Below are 9,426 nucleotides of genomic sequence, written 5' to 3' on the forward strand. Positions count from 1 at the left end.
GGGGGGGGGTTCTTGACAGTGCTGGTGGTATCAGTTGTTGGTGTCTTAGCCTTTGTTGTAACATAATGAAAGCATAAGATCAAATAGTCCACTGACGACAGATGAGGAAGGTCATCAGCGGCCTCCAAATGTCCCTGAAGAAAATGCATGTCCTGCAATGTGAAAATATTGGTAACATAATGGTAATATGTTATATGAAATATGATGCATAATGACACATATCCTCTGAGCTACCAGAGTGACTTTCATATCTATACGACACCTTCTGAGCTGAAAATCAGGCCATGCAAATATCGGCAGGGTCATAATTTGCTGTGCCAAAATATGCATCCCCTGTTAACTCAGATGATTAGGAAGTTAAGAAAGATGAAAGCTTTTCTGCATAATCACAGTTCTTCTCTGAGCTACTGCAATAAGTTTTATATCAATAAGACAATTGACAGGGATGCAAATATTGGCAGGCTCAGAAATTAAAGTGCCAAAGTCTGCTATATAGTGATGTGACATTCACAAACAATCCGATTCTTCTGAATGGCTCTTTACAAAGAAAATAGGACTGGAGCCTCACCGAGAGCCGTTCTTGTAATGCTCTGTGTAAACTTCAGTTGCTATTATTATTTTATTTAATTATATACATTGATATTTATTTAATTAGCGAATAAAATAAACACAAGAACGAAACAGCACACGAAGCATGCTTGTTGCTCTTTGATTGTTTTTGTCACCTTGTCATGGTGGCAGATGTTACAGCGCTGTGTGCTGCCTGGCTTCATGCAGCGGGAGGGAGAGTGAGAACAGTCTTGGTGTGCCTTCTCTTGGTTACTTCTTGTTGTGCCTTGTACAGTGTTCATAGTTGAGTGTTGTTTACCACTATGGTATTGCCTTAATTGATTTGTTTAATAGTCTAGACAATGGTGGTTTCTGACATGGGCACTGATCTTGGTCTAGAATTGGTTTCTGCTTAGGTGGTCCTGACTATAACACTATGTAAAGCTATTTAAAGGGTTGTTTCACCAAACTGAAAGACTCTGGAATGACTATGCTCCAAATAATACATTTTATGGACTCGCACATGTTCTCTGAAGACTGTTTTTATTTTAGTTTTTGTTAATGAAAGTGAAGGGTTCATTGATTCACATTTTGAAGCTTTTGTTTTGTCTTTTTCTCCAGATCTCTCACAATGCTGCATGTGTAAAGAAGAGGAGGTTCTCAATGAGCCCAGCAACCCGGAAAACACCATTTTACATCAAGAGGATCCAGAACCGCTGCAGATCAAATGGGATCAAGAGGAACCAGAACATCTGCAGATCAAATGGGATCAAGAGGAACCAGAACATCTGCAGATAAAACGGGAACAAGAGGAACCAGAACCTCTGCAGATAAAACAGGAACAAGAGGAACCAGAACCTCTGCAGATAAAACAGGAACGAGAGCAACCAGAAACTCAAGATTTCAAAGAGGAAGTGGATGAAGACCAGCTTGTTCTGAAACGGGAGACTGACGACATGTTGGTGAACAAGCAGCAGAAAGACAAAATTGACAGTTCAAAACAAAAAACACACAAGAAAGCTCACCCAAACCAAAAACTATATTCTTGTCAAATTTGTGATAAAACTTTTTCTCGAAATAATTCCTTGACAGCACACATGACAACTCACATGGCTAAGAAACCTTTCACATGTTCAATCTGTGGAAAACATTACGCTTACAAGAGTACTTTTAGTTATCACATGAGAATTCATACAGGCGAAAAACCATTTACATGTGCAGATTGTGGAAAAAGTTTCCATCTAAACGGCTCTTTAAGCAGACACATGAGAATTCACACAGGTGAGAGGCCTTACACGTGCACAATCTGTGGGAAAAGTTTTGTTTGTAATTATCAGTTACTTACTCATATGGCGATTCATGCAGATAAGCCTTTCTCTTGTGAGATCTGTGGAAAAAGTTTCCGGAAGAAACCTCAGTTGGTTAATCACATCAGAGTTCACACAGGTGAAAAGCCTTTCTCATGTGGCACCTGTGGAAGACGTTTCACTCATAAAGAAAGTTTAACTGTTCATATGAGATTTCACACAGGTAAGAGGATTATCTCTTGTGGCACCTGTGGAAAAAAGTGCTTGAATAAATCTGACTTAGTTAATCACATGAGAACTCACACAGGTGAGAAGCCTTTCTCATGTGCGACCTGTGGAAAAAGTTTCAGTTGTAAATTTAATTTAACTGTACACATGAGATTTCACACAGGTGAAAAGCCTTTCTCATGTGGGACCTGTGGAAAAAGTTTCACTCTTAAAAAACGTGTAGAACTTCACATGAGAATTCACACTGGTGAGAAGCCTTTCTCATGCGAGATGTGTGGAAAAGGTTTAACTTATAAAAATAGCTTAACTGCTCACATGAGAAGTCATACAGGTGAGAAGCCTTTCTTGTGTGGAACCTGTGGAAAACGTTTCGCTTATGAAAACAATTTAAATATTCACATGAGATTTCACACGGGTGAGAAGGCTTTGTCTTGTGGCACCTGTGGAAAAAAATGCATAAATAAATCTCACTTAGTTTATCACATGAGAACTCACACAGGTGAGAAGCCTTTCTCATGTGGGACGTGTGGAAAAAGTTTTGTTGGAAAACACGGTTTAAATTCTCACATGAAGATTCATACAGGTGAGAAGCCATTCATATGTGGGACCTGTGGAAAAAGGTTCACTCATAATTACAGTTTAAGTGTTCACATGAAAATTCACACAAGATCAAGTGAGAAGCCATTCTCATGCGAGATCTGTGGAAATTGTTTTGTGCGTAGATCCAGTTTACGTTATCACATGAAGATTCACACACGTTAGAAGCCTTTCTGTTGTTGGTCCTGTAGAAAATATTTCACTCAAAAGAAATGTAACCGTTCACATGAGAACTCACAGTTTGATGGCACAATGTGAACCTCAAGTAAGATTCTCAGTAACTTGCTGTTTGGAAGTGGAGTAATTGAAACCGACTTACATTTTTAAATGTAGCAGCTTTGTACAAAAAGCATTTAAAATCTGATATTTAGCTGGAATACTTGAACATTCACTTCATTCTGGCAGTTTTTTATTTCCATTGTATTTATTCAAAGTAGGGGAGAGATTGTCTCTCAAAGAAACAATGAGTTCGTAATCTTCATTGTGTGTTTTTCCTTTGTACTTATCTGTTTTATTTCAATGATTTGGAGAAATTGATGCATTTTTGTCATGGTTTTAATGTTTTTTTCTGCTTAGAAAATGTATTGATGATATGGATTGAATTTTTGATTTTAAAAAATGATAAAAACTTTTTATATAATTGTGATGCCCACTGGTCTGTGCACATAAAAGGGGAAAAAAAAGGAGCATGCATTTCTTTATTGCAGAGTTAGAAGAAGCTGTTATTTTACTGGGGCTGCACAGTGGCTCAGTTGGTAGAGCTGTTGCCTGGCAGCAAGAAGGTTCTGGGTTCAATTCCCAGCCCCAGTCTTTCTGCATGGAGCTTGCATGTTCTCCCTGTGCATGTGTGGGTTTTCTCCGGGTACTCCAGTTTCCTCCCACAGTCCAAAAACATGACTGTCAGGTTAATTGGCCTCTCCAAATTGCCCCCAGGTGTGAGTGTGTGTGTGCATGGTTGTGTGTCTCTGTGTTGCCCTGCGACAGACTGGCGACCTGTCCAGGGTGTACCCCGCCTCTCGCCCAGAACGCTAGCTGGAGAGGCACCAGCACCCCTCCCGACCCCACTGAGGGACAAGGGTTAATGACTATGGGTGTAGTAACAGTGTTTCACCAGTAGGCGGTGTATGGGGACTCTGAGCTGCCTGTTCCTCTGCCGTTTTTTATCAGCTGAGATTTAATGCATTCACTTGATTAAAGTATTTTGAATTCAAAGATAGTTATGCCAATTTACGAATACCCATGAACCCTGTCTGTGATTAAATATGCACATGTCACCTAATGGAATTGTGACAAAATATGATGTTGATGGGATTATTTCTGGTTTAAGGAAAGCTAATATTGCTGTTTATGTCTGATGGAATATGTAGATTATATATGCAGTAAATTAGTGAACTGTAAATTGGGCTGAACTGGTTTGTTCAATAAATGATATGATATGAGTATCATGGACTGCGTCTCCCGTGTGCTCATTTGCTGTTTTTCAGCTTATAAAGTATCATAATCAGGGTATTTTTCTTTTTTTTCTGTCTATTAGATTGTGACAGAATAGATTTACATAAGTACAAACCTCCATCTTTGAATTCTGCTTTGGTCGTTCATTGATTTGGCTGGAATCAAGAGACTGGAGTAAAACCTTCTGTTTGAAACAAATAGTAAATCAGGAAAACCTTTATTATACAAACAGCAGCAGTTCACAGAACCCATCTCTTCCTCGCTGCCATTGCATGAATTTTAATAAAGTCAATATTCATTTTTCAATGAACACTTAACAGACTAAGTGCTTTACTTATACAATTAAAAGAGAACACAAAATATGAGCCAAAAGTACTTATGTTTTGTACTTTGTAATTGTACTTACAAAACATAAGTACAATTAATCATTTTAAGCATAAACTTTAGTGCTTTCTTAAGCTGGTGAGGTCGAGCTGAGGGAGTCATTGAACATAAACTATGTTTTGATCTTATATAATGAGTAGCAAATGGTAAAGGTCAGGGTTTATCATTCTAATTATTTAATATTTCCAGCTGAAACAGATTTGTTATTCCTGAGTACTTTATTTTGAGTTCAACATCAGCCCAAAGAAAATTCCTATCTTGTGTCTTGTTGTCTTTAACCTGTTTCTAAATCTCATCAGTAAAAACGTGAAGGTATTTCTGAAGGTATTCTATAATTGGAGATACATTTGGCACTTCAAGAAATGACAAGCTTTTCATTTCTTAAAAAGTTCTTTAGGTAGTCTACTGAAAAAGGCATTAAACTTTAAAAAAAAATCTGTAATTGCCAAACATTAGCTACATATTTTATAATTTTTTCTCAGAAAAAACATATGTTTTGCGGTATGTTATGTCAACTCTATTACGGACAATATAGACCGTGAGTGAAAAAAACAATAAATTCTAGCAGACTAAAATATTTTTATTCCATTACACCAAGTGTCCTACTACCCCAATACTTTAAATTGAGATGTTTTACTTAAAAATACATTTTAAAAAATCAAAACATACTCAACTTTTCACAGTTATTCGCATAGGGTCAAACGTTTTTCATTAAAACTAATTGAAAACCATCATTCTTTTAGAAATAAAATTGGTCAGTAATACTATATCACAGCAGAAGTCAACCAACAATGTAAACCCTATAACCCTAACCCTATAAACTACAACCCGATGTGCCATTAAAATAATTTTAGCCACTCTTGTACGTACTAAGAAGACTTAAACTCAATGAATTATACTTTCCAATGAGGTTCTTTTGTAAGATTAAAAAGCGTTTTTGGATAACTGACTTCAAACCCACATTTGTGAAATAAAATATTTCTGTTTGTTGATCTGAAGTTATATTCTAATCACATCATTCACTCACTGAACTGACTGAGCCACTGAAATAAACTTAATATTCCATGTTATTGAATGTGACTATTTAAACATATGAATGTTTAAAATCCATTGAAATAAATTCAGAAGCACAGATTGTAGAAAAATGGCGGAGTCACTGATTTCTACAACAGCTGAAACAATGTAGGTGTAGTAGCAGGTTCTTGTCAGTAGGTGGCAGCATGAAGATGCTTCCGTGTCAGGCCACATTTCTGACAAAATGTATTTTTTTTTATTTGAACATTAAAAGTTTAATATAAACATTTTATGAAAAACTTTAGTAAATAAAGCTTTTATAAAAACATTTAATAAAAAGCATAAAATTTCATAATTAACTGAAAAAGCTTGAAAACATTAGTTTGTGTCATTATTTTATATACTACTCTGGTGATCTGAAGTACTGAAATAAATTAATAATGACCACAGAATAGTCAGGTAAAACAACAGAGCTAAATGTTCACTCTTAGGTACCAAGCAGACATGAGTGATTTTCACTCAAGCGGCACTTTATTAATTATTGTAAAAATGCATGCTCAGTGTTGTTTTCAATCTGTTCTAACTATGCACTCCCTACTTATTCTTGGTCTTGAGTTATCACAAAGTTATCACAAACCAACATTTCAGGCTTACAAAGATCGTTGCTATGAAAGTAGGTAAGTATTTCCATATAAAATTATACAAACAACTAAAAAAAGCTATTTTCCAAAAATTACACTAACAATGTATGGACCTCCCAAGAACACTATTTTATTTAATAAAACTTATAAGAGGAGGCTCAAAGCGGAAAATTCAAAGCGGAACTAAAAGTCGTTTACCGTTGCTTCAGTACAGCCAGAGTGAAACACACGAAAGATACAAACAGCACACGGGCTAGCATTAGCTTTTCTTTTGTGAGACGGTTGTCTGAAGACGAGTTTGGTGTTTTAGGTAAATATTTTAGGGTTTGCAGTAAAAATGTCTTCAGTTCAACCTCAGGGAGAGTTTATAAACGTGCAGGTAACTCCTGCTGAAGAAACATTCACAGAGTTGAACGAAATCAACGTCAAGATCGAAGAAGAGATGGAGGATCAGACAGAAATCAACGTTAAGATCGAGGAAGAGATGGACGATCAGACAGAAATCAACGTTAAGATCGAGGAAGAGATGGACGATCAGACAGAAATCAACGTTAAGATCGAGGAAGAGATGGAGAATCAGACAGAAATCAACGTTAAGATCGAGGAAGAGATGGACGATCAGACAGAAATCAACGTTAAGATCGAGGAAGAGATGGACGATCAGACAGAAATCAACGTTAAGATCGAGGAAGAGACGGACGATCAGCGCAGACTCCTGGACTTTACCCAGATGCCGATGATAAACTTACACCGAATATGTATGAAACCCCTTCACGTTTTACTAGTACTGATGAGACAGGTTATAGAAAGCTCTTTTTGGCTACGCTGTACTTGTAAAAATATTTAAAGGACTATTCCACCAAACCAAAAGACGCTGGAATAACTAATCCGTCTGAAAACATTACATAGATTTGGAATTATCAACAGTGACCTGGATTATGACTTCTTGTTTTAAAGAACTAGGTACAGTAAATATACAACAAAAACATACCTTATAAAAGTAACAACATCAGCCAGGGGTTATTGCAACATTATGCACGTAAATTGAAGTTGAGCAATGCACCAAGTGTATTAATTGCCTTTCCGTTTCTTGAATGAAAGAGTAGCTGCAAGTAGTTAAATAGGTTAGTTTTAAAAGTCTCTAAACAAGGAATATTCTATTGAATTTACATTTGTGAATAAATAAGCTTTGCTAAAATGCAATCTAATTAATTAAAAAATAATTTTCTTATTTTCTTGAATAATTGTGAAAACCAACAACATTATTTTATTATTTATCCAAATAATAAAAGCTTTGCTATTTGGAGAAATGGCAAAGCTTTTATTAATAGTAATAAAGCTTTTTTTTTTTTAAATAATAATAAAAAGTAACGTCCCAATACTAATGGTCAGATGGTTACTTAGGAAGGAGAGAGTTAGCAGAAAAAGTTTGTTTTAAATATTTAGTTACAGAGTGGTCCCACTATATGATGAGCGCTCTCATATTCTGTGTCCATAAATATAGCAAAGTGTGATGTGAAGTGCAACAGCGCCTCCTACAGTCACTATTTACAGATGTCACAGAATATGGTGCAGCACCCCAGTTTGTACAAAGTAAATCTTTAAGAGGAGTTAACGCCTGAAAGATTCGCAGTCCGGCTGGCCGAACTGCATATTTCCGAGTGTTTGGCATACTTGAAGGCACCCCTGTCTCATTACTGGTACGGCGGGATTTTATTTTTTAATGGAACCACACACGTTCGCTGAAGACTATTTTTATTTTGGTATTTGTTGTCATACTTGAATCCGTAAAACAGGTAGTGGAACGGCTGTTAGACTAAATAATCTGGGGAAAAGTCAGTCCCCAGATTATTTATTATTTATTGTTGACCATTATGGTTTTTATTTAGATAAAATAAAACTCTCTGTTTCAAGTTTGAGTGCCTCCGAGCTGCACTTGGAGGCACTCTGAAGAAGATAAAATCTTTTCTTGCAGCTTGAAGGAATTTGTGCCATTTAAATTGTGAGCTGTCTCTTTTGACTTTGATCAAGCAGTGCCATCACTGTAACCAAAGTAACTCTTAAAAATGGCTCTTAAAAAGCAATTAGCCCATCATAGATAGCTGATGAATGTGTCCAGTAGCCCAGCCTTATTGGCCAGCGCTGCTGAGCCCTCACTGCCCCCCACAATAGTAAGGAACAAATGATGGAGGAACTCACTATGCTGGGTAGACAAAACCACTTCCATGTCTTAAAAATATTAACTATTGTGATTTCATTCTGTGTGCAAAAACTTTAGTAATAAATAAATATTTATTAATTGCTTATTAATAAATCAATAAATATTTCTTACAGCATTCAATAAGAAATATTTCTCACAGGGTAAATCGAACCTTAAACAACTAAGGCTGCATACGCAGAAGCCGAGGAAGTTGAGAACGATTTCAGCGAAGATTTCAGCGATATATCTGCAGTTTTAGAGGAAAAAACTACAGAGCGATGCAGAAGAGGGAGCTGGTTCTATGGAAGGACAGCAACCACATTTCTGAGCCATATAGTTCTATCTGGAGGAAAAAGGTTTTTTGGAAAATTTGTCTCGGGGCTACTAGGAAAAACTATTGCCACATTGCTTGTTCATCAGGAAGTCCTTGATACAATATTTTGACTCACATCTAGTTCCATTCTGTTCAGAAGTACATTTGTTGAGTTTATTTTAGAAAAGCCTTTAAAAGTACTGTTTAGATGCATCAATAAATTAAAGTGAAAGGTTTGTTGTTTGACTCACATTTAAAAGCTTCTTTTTTTTTTTTGTCTTTTTGTCCAGCTCTCCCACAAAGGTGGGCGTGTAAAGAGGAGGAGGAGGTTCTGAGTGAGCTCAGCAACCAGGAGGGAAGATACACTTTAAATCAAGAGGAACCAGAACCTCTGCAGATAAAACAGGAACAACAGGAACCAGAACCTCAACAGTTCAAAGAGGAAGAGAAGCAACTCAGCATCAGTCAGGATGAGGAGCAGCTTGTGCTGAAACAGGAGACTGACGACATTTTGGTGAACAAACAGCAGAAAGACAAAACTGACAGTTCAGAACAAGAAACACACAAGAAAGCTCACCCAAACCAAAACCTATGTTCTTGTAAAATTTGTGACAAAACCTTTTCTCAAAATAATTCCTTGACAACACACATGACAACTCACACGGCTAAGAAACCTTTCACATGTTCAACCTGTGGAAAAAGATATCTTTACAAGAGTCGTTTAATTGACCACATGAGAAT

General features: G+C 36.6%; 1 protein-coding gene and 1 pseudogene across 5 annotated transcripts in view; both read left to right on the forward strand.

The window, feature by feature from the left end:
- Positions 1-2,829, forward strand: part of LOC106941290 (gastrula zinc finger protein XlCGF57.1-like) — a 14,078-nt pseudogene extending 11,249 nt beyond the window's left edge.
- LOC106941291 (gastrula zinc finger protein XlCGF57.1-like) overlaps positions 1-9,426 on the forward strand; it is a 26,094-nt gene that overhangs the window by 11,370 nt on the left and 5,298 nt on the right. Inside the window, exons 2-3 of one of the 5 annotated variants that reach the window (XM_015024259.1) lie at positions 6,633-6,930; positions 8,976-9,418. In XM_015024259.1, coding sequence (XP_014879745.1) covers positions 6,657-6,930; positions 8,976-9,418 — 717 coding nt within the window. In that variant the 5' untranslated portion in view covers positions 6,633-6,656. Of the gene's footprint in view, positions 1-6,356; positions 6,931-8,975; positions 9,419-9,426 lie in introns of those variants that run through there. The other 4 variants (XM_015024256.1, XM_015024255.1, XM_015024257.1 and 1 more) reach the window with 4 other exon arrangements.

Source organism: Poecilia latipinna, unplaced genomic scaffold (assembly GCF_001443285.1).
Source record: "Poecilia latipinna isolate Pla-1442-1.1 unplaced genomic scaffold, P_latipinna-1.0 Scaffold3588, whole genome shotgun sequence".
Lineage (NCBI taxonomy): Eukaryota > Metazoa > Chordata > Actinopteri > Cyprinodontiformes > Poeciliidae > Poecilia > Poecilia latipinna.